The 21641-nt window shown below is 46.2% G+C and overlaps 1 protein-coding gene across 3 annotated transcripts in view; it reads right to left on the bottom strand.

Moving 5' to 3' along the window:
- Nucleotides 1-21641, bottom strand: part of LRP4 (LDL receptor related protein 4) — an 82371-nt gene that overhangs the window by 11314 nt on the left and 49416 nt on the right. For 2 of the 3 annotated variants that reach the window (XM_068398131.1, XM_068398133.1), the window contains exons 3-27: nt 20957-21073; nt 19067-19180; nt 18503-18619; nt 15894-16022; nt 15431-15550; nt 15172-15297; nt 12737-12862; nt 12156-12290; nt 11862-11987; nt 10584-10814; nt 10127-10283; nt 9547-9764; nt 9032-9208; nt 8345-8470; nt 7410-7618; nt 6694-6775; nt 5927-6032; nt 4746-4947; nt 4229-4418; nt 3846-3977; nt 3062-3202; nt 2251-2337; nt 1866-2037; nt 1620-1782; nt 1149-1374 (exon numbers count right to left, since the gene is read on the bottom strand). In XM_068398131.1, coding sequence (XP_068254232.1) covers nt 1149-1374; nt 1620-1782; nt 1866-2037; nt 2251-2337; nt 3062-3202; nt 3846-3977; nt 4229-4418; nt 4746-4947; nt 5927-6032; nt 6694-6775; nt 7410-7618; nt 8345-8470; nt 9032-9208; nt 9547-9764; nt 10127-10283; nt 10584-10814; nt 11862-11987; nt 12156-12290; nt 12737-12862; nt 15172-15297; nt 15431-15550; nt 15894-16022; nt 18503-18619; nt 19067-19180; nt 20957-21073 — 3729 coding nt within the window. The remainder of the gene's footprint in view (nt 1-1148; nt 1375-1619; nt 1783-1865; nt 2038-2250; nt 2338-3061; nt 3203-3845; nt 3978-4228; nt 4419-4745; nt 4948-5926; nt 6033-6693; nt 6776-7409; nt 7619-8344; nt 8471-9031; nt 9209-9546; nt 9765-10126; nt 10284-10583; nt 10815-11861; nt 11988-12155; nt 12291-12736; nt 12863-15171; nt 15298-15430; nt 15551-15893; nt 16023-18502; nt 18620-19066; nt 19181-20956; nt 21074-21641) is intronic. The other variant, XM_068398132.1, reaches the window with a different exon arrangement.

The following is a 21641-nucleotide window of genomic DNA, read 5'->3' as shown; positions in this document are numbered from 1 at the left end:
CTTTGCTAATCATAGTCTTCCCATGGAAAAAGGAACTGCCAAATGCTGATAGATTCACATAACTGCAGTTTAGCTTTATTATTGCTGCAAATGGTAATGCTGACAGAAATATCCAACCCTGTGGGGAAGCAGCGTGACAATGCACCAGAGGCAAGGCTGACAAAGAACCTTCTGTTTCAACTTAGCTGCACGCAGTGGCAAGTAAACAAAGGCATCAGAGAAGCCTGCTGAAAGTGCCTGACATATTAAGGTCATATCTTTTTTTTAAGAAAATTGAAAAAAAAAAAAAAAAACAAAACAGCATTCATTTACTAGGAGGGGATAAGCCCAGGAGACAGGTGCAGGGAGTGAGAAGACGACAACGGGGATGTGACGGCTGGAGTTTTGGTTAGCTTTAAGTTATATTGTAAAGTTATACTGTCAAGAGTGATGTTCTGCTGCTAGTAGCCACAGGAGAAGCAGCACAGAGTTTTCTGTAGAAGTACGTATTGAAGAAATTCCACCGAAACAAAGCCAGAGCACAAAGCAACAACTCCCACTGAGGAGCAAGGAGGCAAGATGGTGTCGTATAGGATCCCCAAAGAGCAACATAAGGAATCCGACTCCGGCACAGAATAGTTGAAGAGCATGATATATTAAGAGCAACTAAAGAAGCAGGGATTTTGTAAAGCAAAGCGGCACACAGGAAAATGAAGCCTGCAATGGTTGGCAAAAAAATGACTAGAATTTGAAATAAGGTTTCAGCAACTAGCTTAAGAGGAATTAGTGCCTTTTGGAGTTAAAAAGGGAAACTTATCCAATGCCAGTAGACTCTGGTGAAGCCTAATAGGGCATGACTCATTCAGTCCTCCTAAGAGAGTGGCTCTGCTGTGTGTGAGAATGGGGTTGTCAGTGCAATCTAGTGAAGGAAATGGGACGAAGAGGGTCAAAAGGCATGCAGTAATAAACACCAGATCTATGGAACTGGGTGAACTGGGAGAAGTGCAAAACTAGTTAAACAAGAGTGAAGAAGAAAAGAAAAGCTGATTTTCGGTAAGTTACTCTATCACTCATACTTTACACCAAAGGACTCTCTTCAATGACAGCTCTGAAGGGCTCCCCTAGTCACCATAGACACCTACTGACTTGGGAGCAGCCTAGCAACTCACCCAGGGGCCGTGCCCTATCAATAGCTTGAATGTCCATGAGGCCAGGCAGGTTTGCCCTCACCAAGATGACATTGGCACCAGTGTCCTTGTCAGCCCTGTGAATGCTGCGAGTTTGCCAGTCAGTCCAGTAGATGTAAGAGTCCAGTAAAGTGAGGCCATAGGGATGTTGCACTGGAGACAGCAGGGTGTGGCGGTTAGCACCATTGAGATCTGCAGCCTCAATCCGCTAAAGAAAGAAGTAAACATCAGCTCCATACTCAAAACACTGATCCTCTTGCTAGCAATTACTGTATTAAGTGGGAGACAGAGCCTAAGCAAGTGACACTATTCAAGTCCACCCTCCCCATAGCCCATACTCTCAGAAAAGCTCACATTTCTCTTGCTCTTTTGACAGCTTGCTCAAGAGCTTCAAAACAGCCTCCAGGCTACCAAAGACCCAATGACAAACAATGCTGAAGAACAGAATCGGACCTCAGTGTGTGCATCAGCCCAGAGCAGCTGGGACCCAGCCTTATCCACTGCCAGTCCATTAGGCCAGCCCAGGTTGTTGCTGATCAACACCACACGTCCAGAGCCATCCATCCCAGAACGTTCCAGCTTGGCATGCTCACCCCAGTCCGTCCAGTACATATACCTGGGGAAAAGCCAGCAAGTATTATGGAAACAGAGGTCAGAAGTCCTGTTCTAACCCACAGATAGCCTCTTGACAATACTAACCCCATCTCATGGTATAAAGCTATTGCTCGAGGACTGTCCAGGTTCTGCCAGACCAAGACTTTCCTCATGGAGCCATCGAGGTTGCCCACTTCAATCCGGTTTGTTCCTGTATCTGTCCAATATATCTTCCTGCCAATAGCATCCACAGCCAGCCCATCTGTAGTCAACAGACCTGAGAAAAGAGAAAGGTGTATTGCTCACTGCTCATCCTCCCAGCTTAGTCAGGAACTTCTGGTATTCCCCTTGTGCACCTCATCAGGCAGTTGCTTTAGGCTTTGCTTGCCTTTCCACCAAAAATTTAAAGATTATTCTACCAGGGTATCAGAGAATCTCTCTCTTCCTGCTGCATGGGGGTGAGAGGCTCCCAGGATAAAATCTCTCTTACCTGTAGTGATGATGTCCTCAAACTGTGAGCCATCAAGGGCAGCTCGGCTGATTTTCCGCAGTGTGCTGTCTGACCAGTAAACCTTTCCTGGGTGGAAGAAGAAAGAGAAACTTAAAAAAAGGCCACAACAAAACCAAACCAAAACAAACCTCAACAACCAAACAGCAAAATCCTTAAAAAACAGATGCAGGTCTCTGACTATCAGCTACACCATTCAAAACAGATCTGACGGCACAGGAATAACAGCAGCACAAGACTATTAAGCTAGAGTGATAAAACAGTGCAAACTATCTTGTTCCAATCCTCCCCAAAATATGTAAGAGCACTGGCACTCTGATCTCTACACAAGGCCAGAGAACACATAACACATTATCAGCTAGTAGTATAGAGTCCCACATCTGATTTCTCAAAATGTCCCAGAGGACAGCAATCAGATCATCTACTTTACTGTACAACAGTGGGTTTACATCCAGCACAGCATCAGACGTTTAGTATACATGAACAGCCAGAGCCTCAGCTCTACTGCTGTAAAAGGCTTCAGCAGTAGGAAAGCTTTCTTAAAACCAAAATGCATGGGAACCTCACTCAATATAGCAGGCAGCTTTTTCCACATAGTTGGGGTTCTCTGTTTTCCTATAAGGACGTTTCTTTCCTGATTGGAAAGGAATATTTGCAGCACATACTAGAAAAACAACCTACCCAAATTCACTACCTACAGTAAGATCTGCGTCTGGGTCTTTACTCAGACATTTAGATATAAGTCACTTGTTGCCTTTCAACCAGACAGTCGGATACACTAAGGAGTTCAGACCTTCGCGAGGATCCACTCCAATTGCAATGGTGTTCTTCATGGTGACATTAACTGAGACAACAACATCGGCAAAGTAGGGAATATCCAGAGAGACCATCCGGATGTCAGTCCTTCTGGCAAAGATCAAAAAGCTGGTCATTCCTGCAGAGAGTTGAAAATGGACCAATATCAGCGAGGAACAAGTTCAGTCAACTGTAGGCATCATGTATTGAACATTCTGGAGGTGACATCCACTTCAGTGGAAAAGGTGAAGTCTCAGGCAGATCCCAGCTTATGGGGAGCCTGAGTACCAAAGCTTTACCGAGCGTTACTGAATGCTTTACAACCCAAGTTGAAAAGGAGTGCTGTCATAGAAGAGTTACTTCTGCTAATATGTGTGGGAAATGGGAGAAAAAGTGGATGCACTGTGGCCTGAAGCCGAGTGCCTTCCACAATCCTCAAAAAAAGGGTCCATGGGAGGAGCATGTACAGACCTATTAAAGAATATAGCACCCTGTAGTTAAAAAAGAATCCACCTCAAGATTAGGGCAAAAGTACGGGGAAAAACGTGATATCTGGTTTAGATGCCCAATGTAATTTCAAGAAAAATTTCTTCTGTATCAATCCAGTTATCAGTAAGTTTCTTCATAGTAATTCCCACTCACATTGAAGGTACAGGCACTAAACAGGTTTTTCAAGGGGTAAAGCAGGTAAGCACATAAAAGTGAACTTTGTTCTCAAACAAGGCAGGAGAAAAATGTAGCTGTGATACAAAACTGCAATGAGGATCCTAGAGAGGACTCACCAGGGGAGCAGGTCTTGCCATCAGATTGCAGGTTGATCCCAGTAGGGCAGGTACAGCTGTAACCTTTTGGAAGAGGTGCCAAAAGGCACAGGTGACTGCAGCCTCCATTGCTAACTTCACACGCTGTATGTACTATAGGAAAGAGGATGAGAAATCCATAAGCCAGTAGCACAGGCACAAAAATGGGTGCAACAGCTATAGAAATACATCCTAGAATGCCCTTAAATACCAAGCCCAGAGTTATTCTCATGCCCTCATATTCCACCTAGAGACTTAAGGCATTGAGGGCTGACAGACAGGTCAGCTCCTTGCAGGAGAGCTGTGCCACGTATCAGAGCCTGAGCAAGCTCTCAGCTCAGTGTGGCTTGAGGCAAGCTCTGTACCTTGTGGCCTGTGCCGGTGGAAAACATGAATATCCATAAGATTCTCCAGATTGTCCTGCAGCGTTTCCCGAGCCTGCCCAGTCCTTCTATCTGCGCTCTGGATGCTTTTGGCCTGCCAGTCTGTCCAGTAGATTCTCTCGCCATAAAGAGTAAGTCCAAAGGGGTGAGGCAGATTGCTCCCAATCAGCACCTGGTCAGATTACCCCCAGCCCCCCAAAAAAACATTACTAAGAAGTCACTAAGAGGAAGAGGCTTCCCTTGCCCCCTCTCAACATCATAATGTACAGTCACAGCAAAAGGAAAGTGATGGGGCAACGGCAGCCCTCAAAAGGAGGTTCCCTCACACACAGTTTGCAACTGAAAGGGAGCTCTTCTCTCCCAGGGAAAGCAGCTCAGCATGTCTTGATTTGGAGATTTCACTTTCAACTGGAAAGAGAGGCAGGGGCCATCAGCACTCTGTGCTCTAGTACTTACACTTCAGGCTCCCAGACTCCCTCCTCAAAGATGGCTCCCTTACCTTCCTGTTGCTTCCATCCAGACTGGCATACTCGATGGTCTTCATGCCTGCATCTGCCCAGTACAAGCGCTGTGACTCATAGTCAATGGCCAAGCCGTTAGGCCATGTCAGGTTGGAGGAAATGATCACCAAGCGGTTTGAGGCATCCATACCAGCACGCTCAATTTTTGGGTTGGCTCCCCAGTCAGTCCAGTACATGAACCTGAACACAAGCCCAGACAGAAGTGAATGCCTGCACTGCTTCACTGCTGTTACAGCCAGGCAGTGTTACAGAGAAGCAAGAGAGCAGGGTGCCTTCAGGCCCTAGCAGGAAGCAGCATAAGACTAATATTGTACTCATGTCCAGCCTTGGGTTCTTGTAACGTACCTAAGATCATACTCAAATTTATATACCTTCTACTGCCCCTGCGCTGGCTTAATTACAACATGTAGGAAAAAGTTCAAGATAATACTTTTTATCTAAGGTCTAAAAATTAACCAATTACTTACCAGTCTCCACCATTGGCCCTTTATACTCTTGCTGCATTGGTCTTCCAGTAATCCACTCAAGGAAAGAATAGCACACTTTTATTCAAGACCTTCAACGCTTCTAAAGCAATGACTGGCAAGCTTCTTCCTATCCACCCTATCCTCAGCTCCACAAGGTCTTATGATTCAGAAGCAAAGGTTATTGAAACCATTTGTTTCCGTTACTCTACTCAGGTTTGCTTTCCACAGTACAGTTGATCCCTCAGTACCTTGACACAGTGCTTTGAAGCCAAGAGGGCACTAATTTCACAGCTTGCTTGAGATCAGCAGTAATTTACCTAAGGAGATCCTTCTGACTGAACTCTGGTTGATAAGCAGAGAGCTTGAATACAAATTCAACATAGATGTGAAATAAAGAAACAGAAAATATCGACATGGCCTCATTCTCAACATTTTTTGTAGTACATCTTTAGTTAATACGACCCCAGGATAAACAAATTAAAACACCAGCCAGCTCCTGCAAGCTTTACAGAACAGGCAATTATCCCTGCTTATCTTGTTCCGCTAGCATCCAAAATCAGGTTTCTAATTTCAGTCTTTGGCAGCATGTAGAACAATGACACCAGAGAGAAATACAATTGCACAAAACCGAAGAACCTGAACATCTTTAGACATGCAAGAATTGCCATGTCATCCCAGAAAGAATCTCTCACCCTCCAACAGGGTCCACCACGATATCTCTAGGTCTGTCTAGGTTCTCCCAGATTAGAACAGTTCTCATGGTCCCATCTGTGTTGGAGACCTCTATCCGATCTGTTCCTACAAAAGTCAAGAGAGAATGAGAGACATATCAAAGACCTCTGGAATTGCAAGAGTTAAGGCAAAAACCATCCATACAACAATGCATTCTTCCCCTCCATCCATCTCTGTTCATAGCTGAAAGATAGGTAAGAAACGTGGCTCAAAGCGTCACCTTCCATTAGATCTCTCAAGTCACCTCTGTGGCTGTCACTGATGTGGAGTCCTGTATGAATGTAAACCAGCTCTTTCCTAAGCCCCCAAGGTATCTACGTAGGCATGAGAGAACAGCTAGAAAATAATCACGTTCCTTATATCTCTCTGAACTACGACTCTCCAGCAGGGAACATCCTCCAAATACTATATGCTGCATCCCAAGATACACTGTTGGAGGATATGTAAATGCACACAATCACAAGCTCTGAAGCAACACAACAGTGGTGCTTGACTTCTACTATAAACCTTTCTACAGAATTAGTACTGGGGATACGGCATAGAGAATCAAACTAAGGATTCCACCTCAACTCCCACTTTGTTAGAAGCACATGAGATGAAACTCCATTTTTTGCTAGACAGAAACAGACAAATTTGGAATGAGGCAGATAGAACTACCCAGCTGTTTTTCAGTTTTCATGACTAATAAGGAAGACAGAAGCCTAGGTAAAATAGAGGAACCCAGTACCTGCATCAGTCCAGTATAGCTTGTTGGTGACCCAGTCAATTGCCAGTCCAGCTGGACTTTCCAGGCTGGTGTCCACCACAACCTAAATGAAAACAAAAAGAAAAAAATCTTGAGCGAGATTAGACCTTAGGGAGAAAGCACTTGCTCAATGCACTACCCATTCACAAGCAGTGTTAACTTTCAAAAGGCAAAAGCCCAAGCACAGCCATGCCACACGACAGAGAGCATTAAGGACTTAGAAGTTCAAATAAGTCTTACATTTGGAGAAACATCTATTTTTCATGCCTGTTCAAACTGCAGCTCCAAACTTTGAACTCTGTTCCCCTCATTTATTGCAACATTAGCCTAAGGGCACGTACAAAAAAGCATTCCCAAGGAGCGTGGCTCTTGTTCCAAACGTAGTACAGAACAGAGGATCTAATACTTTTTCCTTTCAGATTTTAGGGCTACAACAAAGGAATTGACCACAGCTTACAAATCAATGTGCTTCATGTCCCAATTCAAGGTTTTCCATACAAGTAGGAATGTACACCAAACTTGTGTATGAAGTGTTTAGTGATCTCAGTGTTCTTTGAGCCAGAACTGGGCAAACTAATGAACAACAAATCCAGCATGAACTGCAGCTCCTTAGAAAGCCAGTGTATCCCAGTGGCTTCAAATCTGATGCTCAGGGAGTCTCCTGGCTAGATGACCTCCACATGTAGTTAACACTGTACCTCCTGGCTCGATCCATCCCATTTTGCTCGGCTGATTGAGTCGGTGCTAACATCTGTCCAGTAGACATAGTCATCCTTTGAGTCCCAGTCTAGAGCCACAGCGCTGCGAACATCAGCAAGGGGGATGACATCATCTGACAGGTCATCCGTGTCAAAGCTGATCCGGCGGATGTCCATCCTTCGGGCAAAAAGCAGGAACTTGTCAAGACCTAATCAAAGGTCGAAAGGTCTTCTTTTAATTTCTCTAAGTTTAACAACATAGTGATAGACACACACAATTCCCTGCTATATCCAGCCTTAACCACTTACATCATCTCTCACTGTCAGGTCACAGCCCAGGATTTTACTGGTAGCAAAATATCACTGGCGGGGATGGGAGGGGTGGGTGGCCAGGGGGGAACAGAGTACTAGGGAGCTATCTCCTGGGGGTAACCTATGCTAAGGGAACGAAGTCAACCATATCCTTCAAAGAATGGCACGGACCTCCCTCCAAATCAAATAGCTATTTGAAAATAGCTCTTTAGAATCTAGGAGACAGCTGGTCTAATTCTTCTGCATGATTGCAAACCAAGAGAAACTGTGGCATTCAAGAGGACTGAGTTTTTTGTTCATCACTGACACAGCTTCTATGGGAGTTTTAGAGAAACAATCAGCTGTGACAGGTACCATGGCACCAATAGCAGACCTGAAATAAGGACGCAAGGATAGAGCTTTTCTGTATCCCCACCCATCAAGCCTAGTGAGGGCAATGGGAATGCAGAACAGGGGAATGCACCACAAAGGTGCAGCATCCTCTGGTGGAGCCCTTAATACTACTAATTTCGTCTATTCAGCTGCATCTCCTTGGAAGTAACTGCTGCTGCTTACTCCCATTGCCAACCCTCTGCCACCCACTGAGCGTCTGAGCATGCAGGCTGCAGTCCCACCTCACTTACTCTGGGCGCAGGCATGGCTGCTGGTCTTGCGGAAGCCCGTGGGGCAGGCACAGGTGTAATCCTTGCTGTTTGGCAGGCACAGGTGAGTACAGCCCCCGTTGTTGGCCCCACAACGGTTTCTCCCTGCTCAAGTAGCCAAAGACAAAAATAACCACGCATAAAGCAAAGAATAAAGAAAAGAGGAAAAACACCAGTCAAGGTATCAAGAACCACATAGATAAGATAACTTGTCTACCCAGAAGATAACTGAGAATAAACTAAAGCACTAACTCCATTTGTAGGGCTCAATTTTTAAAAAAGCAATTATCTTAATCCACCTCTAGAGAAGATTATGGCAACTTAAGAGGAATAAGGAAGGTGTCAGTCATTACTAGTGCCCACTTATGATTTTTTTTCCCCCTCCCAAAACAGCTCTTACATAAACAAGCCACAATTATTTCTTATTGAAAAGCCTCCAGACCCAGGTGTCAGCAGGGGGAGCTGTGGCAACACCTAACACCGGGTTACCAGGGCCAAGGGACCTCAGCAGAACTGCCAGATGGAGCAAATTCTGCAGCAGCTCTGGCCAGAGGTGGTGGATGTGTCGATATGCTGGGTTCAGGCTTGCCATCTCCCTGCTTTACAGGGTAGGGGGTGGCAGCAGGTCTTCTCGTGGCTCAAATGGGTCTCTACCTGCTCTGCAGTTACCTGCTGGCTGGCGCTGAGGATGCAGCGTGTGGATGTCCATAGGGAAGTGGAGTTTGTTGCGGATGATCTCCTGGTTCTTGCCTGTGAATTTGTTGGCACTGTTGATGCTCTTGGTGTGCCAGTCTGTCCAGTACAAACTATCCTCAAACACAGTGATAGCAAATGGGTGTGGGAGGCCTGTAACAGACATCCAATAGAGAGATATAATCAGGTCAACAGGACTCAGGCTAGCAGGTAGACAAGGGACAGCTCTTTCCACTGCCCCTTAGGCCTTGCCACAGTCAACCTGTTCAAATCCACCTTCCACTAATACAACAGACAATTCCTCTCTCCTGTCCACCAAAGACTGGGTAGCAAATCCCATCCCTTAGCGGTGGCAGAATTCATCCCACAGTGGAAGAATAGGAGACAAGCACAGAAGCAGGAGCCAGTGGGTCTGAAGCTCAGAGCAGCACTGTGCTACTCTGTCCTCTTCAGTGCAGATAGCACGCCCTGTACGTAGCCCTGTTACTTACCTTGGCTAATAACAGCTTTCCTATTCCGCCCATCGAGGTCAGCCCTCTCAATGACGTGATGTTTGGCATCCACCCAGTACATTCGATGCCCTGCATAGTCAATGGTCAGTCCATTGGGCCAGAAGAGGTGTGTATCCGCAATGATGCGCCGATTAGAGCCATCCATGTTGGAATACTCAATGCGGGGAGTGTTGCCCCAGTCGGTCCAGTAGATAGTGCTGGAGGAGGCAGGGAGAGACAGGCTAGAAAACCCATGTCCCACATACTGCACCCAGCATCACTCCATATCAGTGCAAAACAGTATCAGTCCTGTAACCTCAAGCATGAGACTGGATCACAGCCATGGGAGAAATGACAGCCAACAAGGTAACACCCAGCACTTTCAGACTGGTGAAACCTGAAGGGCTCAGAATGGGATTAAGGCTCTGAAGGCCTCCAGCATTGCCAGGTTCCCCCAACTGGCAGTACCAAATGAAGGCTTGAGCCCAGAGGCAGCCTTTGTGACCAAGGATGGGGTTTTCAGTGTTCACCTGGAAGCACTTACACGGAGGGCTCACTGGAGTCTTATGTTTTCACTCACCCCTCCATAGGATGTAGGGCAATCGCTCGGGGCTTCTCCAAGTTCTGCCACAAAAGCACTTTCCTGTGAGTGCCATCCAAGTTTGCTACTTCAATTCGAGATGTCCCAGAGTCTGTCCAGTATAATTTGTCATGGATCCAGTCAATAGCAAGTCCACCTATCTCCAGGGGAAAATTAAGCACAGAATGAAACCAGGAACAGCTGTGCTCAGAAAAATAGTTTCCTTTCCCTCTCAGCCTCCGAAGAGGCCCAATTCAGTCCTCCCGTCTCTGCCCCCATCAGCCAAGATTAAATCCAGGGGGACACTGATCTCACACCCATTCCATCCAACCCATCTCCTTGCTCAGGGAGATGCACTCCATTTTGAATGCTGGGTACTCACTTTTCTCCACTCACCCACCCTTATTCTCACACCATGGTCAGTCCCCAGGCTTTCGCCTCTTTTGTGGTGACGCACCTGGGCTCTCCAGCCCTGTGGAAACAACCTCTTCCACATTGCTACCATTCAGATTGGCCCTCATGATGCGATCGAGAGTGACATCAGACCAAAACACCAGCTCCTTGCTGTGGTGGAAGTCAAGGGCAATGGCATTTTCCAGGTTGTTCAGGAGCAGCGTATACTCTGAGCGATGAGGCAACACTTGTCGGATATCAATTCGATTGGCAAAGAGCAGCACTGGCTCTGGCCCTGAGAATACAAGGGAAGACAGCATTAGAGTACTCTGACAGGGTCCTGCCTACCATTCCCTTTGCACCAAGGCCCAGAACACAGTTTTGCAGTACTGGCAGCAAGAAATCAACTCTCAAGTGCAAAACACTTCAGAGAGCTGTTTTTACATCCTCAATACACAGTCCTAATGCAGAGATGAGCAGTTTCAAACCTTTTGGCAACCATTCACTCAGCAAGAAGTGATCATTCCAGGTCCCACCTAAGCCTGCCTCACCTCAGCCTCTGAAACCATACCACTAGGCAGCCACTTGGCATCTGGACTATAACTTTCTTCTCCTATATTCATCTCCTAGCCATACAAACACACATGCTCTACCACATCTACCACAGACAAGACAGTTAAAATCTGCCTCAGCCAGATATAAACTCAGCAGGTACTTCCACTGCAGAGGAAAAAAAAAAAAAAGAAAAACAATATCAACATCTTTTATGGATTTCATTAGGGGAATTCCTAATGAAATCTTAATTCTTTACATGGAATTTCTAATGTCTTAGCTCCTACATTAGAGGAGCTGAGGAATAAAGTTAAACAAGTGTATAGATGCCCTTAAAAACAGCAGATGTCCATACACAGCAGCCACTCACAGCATTCAGGACTAGTGACCAGCATCAAGGTTCAAACCACAAGGAGGTGTAATACAACCTCACTGACTAGAAAGGTTAAGACACTTCCTGAGCAGAGGCAGAGGCAGGAGGCTGTTTTTATCCCAGGGTTTGGGTCACCAGGAATGACAAGGGACTAGGAAAAGAAGGCTCCTGCTGGCAGGGAAAGGAAACAGTGAAGTATCTCTCCATAATCAAAATCACACAAAATTGTCACAGGCATTCACCAACAACCTGGGCATATCTAAAACAAATCCAGGCACTTTTCCTCATATGTTGGCTTGATGAACAGCATATGTTGGCTTGATGAACAGCATAATGCTGCCAGTGAAACATTAGAGACAAAATTATGAGAACTGGACCAACACACACACACCAAAATAAGGCTGAACTCCTCTTTACCTAGAGCTTTGCAGCTACGCTTGTCAGGTCGTAGCTCATAGCCTTGCTCACACCAGCACTGGAAGCCTCCTTCACTGTTGGTACAGCCTTGGCTGCAGTAACCTTCCTCAGCACATTCATTCACATCTGCATGTTACAGACAAAGGAAGAAAGTTACCATTAGATCACCAACAAGCCAGGCAATCTCACCGATAGCTTGCTTCTGCCTTCATGCTCTGATTTGCACCCTATCATAGCCATCAACTTCAAGTACATCAAAGCAGCAGGGAGGAGGCTACTGCTCCAAAAACCCACCTTGGCATGATCGGCCATCTTCCAGGAGCCTGTAACCTGTGTGGCAGGTGCACTGCACCATCCCTCGTACCATCTGGCACTTCTGAGCACAGCCACCATTGTTGACATTGCAGTTCTCCTCCCCTGTTCGTGGACCTGCAAAAGGAACATGTGAAGATCACTGAGCTGAAACCACAAGGCAGCTGCTTGTGTCCTCAGCTGTTAGGCAGCAGCCACCCTTCAGAACAGGCTGAGCAAGGAGGGGAGGACACAGGCTGTCCTGGAAGCTGCCTCTTCGCAATCAGAACTCTCTCCTGCAGGACACAACTAAAGGGGACAACGAAGATCAGAAAAACATGCTTTTAGGATTCACTATCTCTGCAGACAAACTTTGACACCTGAGATCATAATCTTCTCCCCATTATTCCTTGTCTGCAGTATGTAATTGGCAAAACCACCAAGGCCTTTTTCCTCAGTCTTCAACTCTCCCACTATCACAGCCCAGGCTTTCTTCCTCACGCACATCCTTCAGCAACTCCAGATAGATTCCCCCACATCACAGTGCCTCCCTTTATGTTTAAAACTGAACCTGGAGGACTTACGGCAGTTTTGATGCGGGATCTCATCACTGCCATCTCCACAATCATTTGCTCCATTGCACAGCTTCCTCTGGCCAATACAACGCCCATTCCCACACAGGAACTGGTCTGGGGCACACTGAGGGGTCCCTGCAATAGAAGAAGTGGAAAGTAAGCACACCACAGCTTACTGATAGAACAGTCATGGAGAAGAAAAGGACACAGAACATTTTCTACAATTTGTTACAACTTTACACACAAGCACAAATCCATGTGCACAATGACTTCCTCTTTCCTTGGATTCAGCTCATCTTGCACTCCTTACTGCTCCACACACCTTTATGCTGATTTGGAGGCCTGCAAACTCTCCTCCAGACTGAGTACAATGTTGCTTTATTGGGAAGTTCAGGTATTTAGTTTCTCTCAGAATGACTGGAAGGTCCTGGCTTAGTTCCCTTCAGTTCCAGATTCCATAACCCTACCCAGCATGTGCAAGAGAGGAGTCAGTTCCTGACTTTAATCATCTGATATGTCACCCCAGCATGGCTATGGATCTTAAACCTGCCTAGGAATGAGCATCTTGTCCAGCCCTAACTGCAATGTGACAGACTTGGAATGAGATTTACAGGCATCCTTGAAATCTGAGCTCAGGCAACAGGATTTCACACATGAGCTACACGCTTCAACTTCCGGTGTTGGCAGGGAGACTCTACAGTATTCTTGTAAGTAAAGTAATACTGTTTGTAGGGACTTTGCCAATCTGATTGTTTCTTCAGCAGTAACTGCACTGTCCTGTTGCCCCTTACTTCTTGTACCTCTTAACCTGACTTGGTTAGTGGTTTCCAAATCATCACCCTCTGATAGTCCTAGGAAGACAACAGGACAATACAGTTATCAGCAAAGAAACAATGAGATTGGCAGGCTGCCTGTAAGCAGCATGGAAAAGGGTAGTTGTGAGATTAAAAGTACGAATAAGAACAGACACACCAACTGGGAACATAAAACTAAATCACATGCAGATTCACTTTATGCTTTATATGGAGCACAGGAATGCTTTATATGAAGGATTCTGCAACTTAGACTGCATTTGTCATATCAAACATAAAGATCCTTACATCAGCTGATCTCCTCCTAGTATTCTAGGAATCTTCTCTCTATGGCCAATAAAAATATAATTCTGCTCTAAATCCAAGAGGTGACACAGGATTTTAACTCTTGCTACAGACATTGAGACAGCACACATTCTGCTTGGAAGCCCCGAGTTAATTTTTACCTGCTGAGTGTTACCGTAGACCTAATGCAGAACTGCACAACTAACCTTACAGTAACAGCAGCTGTACTCAATCATGTTGGGTTTGGTTTGAGATGGAGAGGTTGAATTTCAGTGGCTCTGGAAGTTTGACTTGGCTTCTGGGTGGCAACTGTTCTTTCAATACCTCTAAATATCTTTGTTACCAGGATGAGGAAACAGAGTTACTGGCTTGTCTTTAAGTACAATTGCTTTTTCCAGGATCACCATCTCCTGCACACTGGTGCTCATGACAGCTGACCAATCTAGAGCAGCTGCTCTTCAATAGCTACAAAGTGTGCCTCTCCAGGTCCTCTGAGCTCAGCTGTCCTTGTAAAACACCCACTCTCCCCTCCTCAACAGGCCCAAACAAAGGGTACATTTCAAAAATCCCTTTTGTCACCCCTAAACCCACTAAAATACACTGATCCAGAAGGGTCAGTATGCACAGCTGGGCTCCACTCACTGCAATGAATTCATGGACCAGTACACGCTATTCCTCAAGCCCTACAGACATCCTGAAGGACTTAAGTAAAATGGAAGATTCTAAACATTCCTTGAATCCTACCATAACACTATGGTCTGCTGAAACCCTCCTCTTCTCCATAACCACTATTATATAAAAGAATGGCTATATGCAAAATGATTACTAGAAAGAGAGACTCATGAGCAAGTATCTAAGGGGCAAGCTGACACCCTTAACCTTGAAAACAAAGGCTTTATCCTTCACTTCCACAAAATGCCCCTTTTCATTCCACTGCCTGCTAGAATTGCTTGGCAATTTTACAAGGCAACATGAAAGCTATTCAGAACTATCTAGAAGGCATGAGTTAAACATAGTCCATTTGACAAAGGTAGCAGCTTTGCACACTATTAATGTTTCCAAGTCTGAATGGAAACATCTCAGAGCTCTGTGGTAATTCATAGTGTAGGGACAGGACAGGAAGATACAGGGATCTGATATTTGACCAGAAAACACCATCACTTAACTTAGTTTACGCACAAAGAACTGCACCTGTTTGCAAGCACGTAAGATAGCCTATAGATCCCATTCTTTGGGAAGGACGGAAGCTCTAGGCTGAACTCAGTGAAGCAATCCAAAAGAGACTTCACTAACTATTACCTCCAGGATGGGAACGTTAGCTATAAGCAGCAAGGCAGCAGGCCAAACCTGTGTTCTCACAGTTCTCCTCATCACTGTTGTCAGAGCAGTCATCTTCCCCATCACAACGCCAGGACAGACGGACACAGCGCCCTGATTTACAGCGGAACTGATCAGCTGTGCACATAGATGTAGCTGAGGGACCAAAAAAAAAAGAACATTAGAAGAGCAAGAAGGATCAGAAGAGACCCAATTCCAAAGCCAACAGTCCCAAACATTCTTTGGCAACCGCAGAAACTAAATACTTCCACCAGTTCCCAGCACTCACTGCAGTTCCTCTCATCTGACTGGTCATCACAGTCGAAGTCTCCATCACACCTCCAGCCAGCGTTAATGCACAAGCCACTGTTGCACATGAACTCTCCAGAGCGACAAGGCTGGTGAGATGCTGCAGAGATAGTAAAGAGTATAAAGAGCAAACTCAGACCAATGCAACATCCCCAAAGCCCCTCAGAACCACCCTTACACTCCACTATAGCGGAACTTGGTCCTGAATAGACTCCTCCTGGAAACTGCTTTAATTCCTGTACGCAGAAGTGCGCTGACAACACAGTTCGCATCACTATTCTCACTTTCCCAAGTTTAAAAAAAAATTAATGAAAGAGGCAGCTTATGTTTGAACAATTAGATTGCTGTCTACACTGCAACCCCTCTCCAGTCAATGCAAAATCCATTCAGGTTTGCAACTGGGACGCTTGGAGCAGTAACTGCTCTACCCTGCACTAACTTACAGCAGTCAGATTCATCAGACCAGTCCCCACAGTCATCGTCGCCATCACAGTGGTAGATGTCCAAGATGCAGCGTCCATACGCACACTGGAACTCCTCCAAGCTGCAGGTGGCAGCTGGAACATCTGATGCTAACAAGGGAATCAAAGAAAAAATGCCTGAGATGACAGGGCACAACCCAGTTTAGATGCAGCCTTCTCAGTCTAATAATGGACTGGCAAGCATTCAATGAGAAGGTGTTGGAAATTACTAGCCATTGCTGCATATCTCTGCGTGACTTGTATTACTGAGAGGAACTTGAACGCTCTTTGTGCTTCACTGAGGGGCAGGTTAAACTTATATATAAATACACTCGTGCAGACAATCCACTAAAAATAATTTAAAAAAAAAAAAATACATAGGATATTAGTCTATAAACACTAACTTTTCAAGAGCCATTAAATTCTAGAGAAGGAAACAGCTATGAAGAAGGAAGGGCTGATGGGAAAACAACAAAAAGGATCCAAGAGTGTCGCCTTCCATCTTATACTTGAGACACTATGTCTTAGTGCCCTCCAGAAAGCATTTAAATTGTTTATTAAAGCTGAAAAATGTAGATACAAAAACAGATGGAAAAATAAAAATACCCTTTGGGGTAGTTCTATAATAAGGATTGAGGCATGTCAGAATGCAAGGTTAAAGTATGGAATGATTCCTTTAAAATTTTAACAAAAATAAGCACTTGAAGACCAAAGGAAGCAAGCAAGCAAGCAGCGAGGTGCCCAGGTCTGCACCTGACCTTTGAGGATTTCCCCTTCCCTTTCCTCTCAAGCTGTCACCAAAACAAACCATGCCTTATCAGTGAGGAGCACCGCCAGACAGATGACCCTGGGCAAAGCCCAACAAACTTATAGTCAAGGATTCGCCCACTGTTCTCTGTTCAACAGTACACTATGTGGGAAGGGATGAAAAATATTTTGAGTCCCACACAACAGAATCTGACACCTCTTCTCATACTGTCCAGAGAATGAACTGCATATTTCAGGCATACGAGCCTTTCAACTGAGGAGCTCTGAAAGTAAATCCATTAAACAAAAAGGGAAAAGAAAGACTGACAGCCAGGGAAGTGAACTACACCTGCCTCTCCAACCTGAAGTAGTGGGCACAGCCTGCAGGCATGCAGTAAGAGCTTTAGTTCAGTGAGTATTCAGTGGCTGGATACTAAAATGTGTGTTAATGTGTGCCTCAGCAAAGGAGTCTGAAAGGAGTGTTTGAGTTTCCTGGAGGAGAAAATGAAGTCAGTGACTTAAATTACTGTGATTCAATTATAACACACACACCCCCAAAAGAAATACACATGCACAAAAAAAGGAAAAAAAAAACACACAAAAATGAACAGTGTAGTCCCACCTTGTTCTAGATGAATGACAAGCAGGATTGGAGATAAGGAAAAGATGACAACCACATGGAGGAAGACAAGCTAAAGGGAGGTAGCCAAACTGAGCTTCTCAGTGCATTACCTAAAATGCCTTACAGAGACAACTGCCAGCCAGGACTGAAGAAGCATTCCAGCTCACAGAAGCAGGGGCACCAGTTCTGGGTGCCCCTCCACTCCCATAGGAGGAGGGGTGAAACATTTCCCCTCCCTTCCCCAGGGCCTGTTCATGGCCTGCAGGGAAGTGACAGGCATGGAAGCAAGAAAGGGAGAGGGGGGGAAAGGAGAGGGAGAGAGGCTGGCTTCGTCTTAGAGCCCTTTCCTGGCTTAGTAATATTTGCAGCCCCTGGCTCCCTGCCAACTCTCATTATCTGGAGAGATAAAAGACAACTCCCCCACGCACCCACTCCCCCTGCCCTTCAGGAGCTTGCGGCCCTGATCCCCCTCCCAGACCCTTTTGAAGTTTCCTGCTATCTAGAACAAATTCTGCAAAACGCCTTTGAGAGCAGGGTGGGGGAAGGGACCACCACAACTTCCACAGACACCGACAGCGCTCACAGACACAGGAGAGAGGCAGTGGGGGTTAGGAAGGGACATAATAGACTCCTGTCCCACTTGGTACAAGCTTGTGAAGGTGGAGGAGAAAACAACTGTTGTGGGCTCTCACAGCCCCCCTTCCCTATCAGTCACTTTTCGGACAACGTCCTGCATAAAGCATCCAAGTGAAGAGAGGCTGGTCAGGGCAGGCAGCCCCTGTAATGTGCCAGCTGGGCACATGCAGTCCCTGAGGATGCTATCAGTGGGCAGAGCCCCCTCCAGAAATTTCAGGCAGGAATCAGACAAGAGGAAAAAAAGGGAATAAGTTTTCTCCCCTTTCCCCCTGCCCTCCAACTCCTACAGTTCTATACAAAGCTGTAGTCAGTAAAGCATAAGCCTCCTTCTCTGACTCAAGGTCACACAGCCATGGGAAGGAACAGAGAAGCAGCCAGGCACAGATGAAATATGCCTGTGAGGTAACACAAAAGATATACCACTTTCTTGTGCCCTCTGGGATAGGCAACAGAAGGCAGCATAGCTGCCAGTACAGGCAGGACTAACTTGTTTTTGATCTCTGCTGCAGAAAATGTGCCAAACCCCAAGACAGGAGCAGGTCCAAAGGACTATTTCCTGTGGTTACAAAGCAAGGAGAGCACTTACGGCAATTCTCTTCATCCGAGCCATCCTTGCAGTCTGTGTCACCATCACAGAACCAGTGCTCAGCTATGCAGCTACCATCACTGCAACGAAACTCCTTCTCCGAGCACTTTCTCATATCTGCGGAGACAGCAATGCAAACAAAGCCTTGGCTTTTATCAGAGTACCCAGGAAACAACTGCACCATGCTCCTGAAGTTCCTAGGGCACCCACAAATAAGACTGCCCATTAAACCATACATACTCATGTCATGCAGTGCCTGAGCAAAACCATCATTGTTCATTTAACTGACACAGAGTGCTGGATTCAAAAGAAATCCATGGGACTTCACAATGCCATGTCAAGGAATAACAGGTCTCAAGTGATTTTTTGCCTGTCAGGTACACCACACAGCCTGAGATCCCAGGCAGTCAGCCCTGGGAATGGAATATCCCACAAGCCCAGCCCACACAAGCCAGCTGCGAGCCCTCACTATGCTCAGGGGATCCCAGAACTGCACAGGTTGGAGTCTGTTCAATCCCTTTTGAAGCACTGGCAGGGCAGTATTTGTAGAGCCACATTACTCACCACACTGCTCATCACTGTTGTCACCACAGTCGTTGTCACCATCACAGTGCCACAGGCTGCGGATGCAGTAGCCATTCTGACATGAGAACTCATCTTCCTCACACTCCCTTGGAGCTGCAGGGACACAATGGAGATAAGGTGAAGGAAAGGCAAGAAGATTTATCTTGCAGAACACCAAATCTGTGACATGTTACAAATTGAGCAACAATTGTCCTTGTCCTCCAAGGACACCGCGATGTTGGAAGCTGATTTCCCTTCCCCTAACAATACCAGGAGGGCCACTGTGAGATTTCTAGAGTGTCACTCTTCCACTCCATCCACAAGTCAACAGTACAGCAGGCTCTAAAACTTGAGAGTATCTGGAAGAGAAAGATGGAGCCACCCAGACTATGGTGGTATTCTAGCACAGCCCCAAGCCAGGCTCAAGAGATCCCCGCACAGAAAAAAGGAAATCTAGGCAAAATTAGCACCTGAGGACCTCAATCCAACAGAAACCCTCCTATGGTTACGTGCTAGTCTGAACAACCCCCTAGGAGTCTCTTATTCACAGAACCTTGCCTTCCTCCTTTCATTAGTCTCCAAATCTTTTAATCACACCCTTTTCCACTGTTGTCTTAGATATGAGAGTGTTCCAACTTTTTCTGAAAAACCGAAGACCAAACAGACCCAGACCTGTATACCTTTTCTTTCACGAAAATCTTTGAATAGACTGGAAAACTGAGCTTTGTCCTGCAATCCAGAGCTGTCAAACCCCTGAACCTTGCTTCCCAGCCCTTTGCCTGAAAGGGCAGGCAAAGATCAGGGGCATGCTGATCAAAAAGTGAATTCATTTTCACACAAGTATTGGACACAGAATACTTTACAGCCAAGAGCTTTGTTTTTGCATTTCTTGAGATGTGGTTCCTCCATCAGAGCCACTCTGAAGCACCATGCACAAAACTTTTGTAGAATTCAAGGGCTGTAGAGTGATGCTTCTTAAGCAGCTGCAACCACCTGAATCAGACAGCAAAACAGTTCTGCTCCTAACTGCAGCATGATACCAGCCCTAGCAACCAGTGCAGTTTCAGACAAGCTGAAGATCCAGTACTACATAACACGCTGGTTCTCTGGCACATGCTGCCAAGTACAGACCTGATGATTTGTTGTGGAGAAGGAAAGTTGTATCCCTGAACAGCTTTTGCTAATGAAAGCCAACCACAAGTAACCCTTGTCCTCAACACAAAGGGGAAAGGAGGGGGCTGAACTCCAAAGACTCAAGCAAAATTCCCTCCATTTTAATAATCTGTAGAAGCACCAACGGCAGTGCTCACAGCTAGCAGCCTGCCATGGCAGCTCTTTTGAAGACTGCACCTCACATGGCAGCAGTCACCTTTCAGGGTAACCATCTGTGTGGGCAGCATCCCTACAGCACCTCCCTCTCCTCAGGGAGCTCTGTTTGAAGGGAGAGGATGCTGGGGACAGCCTGGTGCAGCAGAAAATTCAGACAGTGGAACCTGAGGCCACAGGAAATCAGCCAGACAGGCAGTTCAGTAGGGTTTGGCAGAGGTTAGGTGTTTCCACGAACAGGGGAGGACATGAAGAGCTCAGCTCAGGGAAGTGCTTCATGGGACATTAACTAGCAAGGCTGTAGGGCATAAACGGTTCTCCAGCTGGATGGAGAAGCATCCCCTCCCCAGGACACGCAGCTGAACAGCAAGCCAGGTGCCAAGACGGTAGGGCTTACGGACATCAGGTACACACCTCTGTCAGAAGCAGGATATAGCTTATTACAAGCCAAAGGTCTGATTCAGTGGGTAAACTCTTACATTCCTGTAGTAAAAACGGTCAACTTTCCCCAGCCATGGCAGGCAGGCACTGCACCCACCCTCTCCCCTCAGAGAGGTGACTTACGGCAGTCCTGTTCATCAGAATCATCCTCACAGTCATTGTCTCCATCGCAGACCCACGACCGGCGGATACACTTCCCATTGTCACAGTGGAAGTCCAAGGGGGAGCAAGTGGGCAGCACTGCAACAGCAAGGAAACACCTCATGGAGCTGCAGCCAGCTTCCTTCCTGAAAGCAAAGTTCCTTCCCTCCTGAGGGAGGAGGGCTACACCTCTTAGAAACAAAAGACATAAAATTTCAAGTGATGAGGAAGAGCTATCCCTCAGAGTAGGTCTGTAACTTGGCAGTCTCTCCTCCCCAGAGAAGCACTGACCTTTCCACAATTAAGTAGCCACCACAATTCCCCCACTGACTTCCTTTTTCTCCTTCATCCCTGAGCCTGCTGTCCTCCCATAACCACACTTGTTTTATTACAAGCAAAATTACATTATCAACATCTTTCCTGCATGCTTCCCACTGCAGTCCGTCCTGTTTCTATTACACAGCAAGTTCTTTAGAGTGAGAACTATTGGAAGCAATGTTTTTGGGAACAGGATTTTGCAAGGTACGTGCTACAGTGTGTGTTCCAGCACAGGAACTCTGCCAACATTTTTGTCTGACAAACCTGCAAGGAGAAGTTTAGAGGCAGGAATCCACTGCTGTGGGATTATTTGCTGTACCTCAGGTGTGGGCAATAGAGTCCAAACCCT

This window comes from Nyctibius grandis, chromosome 4, assembly GCF_013368605.1.
Source record: "Nyctibius grandis isolate bNycGra1 chromosome 4, bNycGra1.pri, whole genome shotgun sequence".
Taxonomy (NCBI): Eukaryota; Metazoa; Chordata; class Aves; order Nyctibiiformes; family Nyctibiidae; genus Nyctibius; species Nyctibius grandis.
This window is presented reverse-complemented; position numbering and strand designations above follow the sequence as displayed.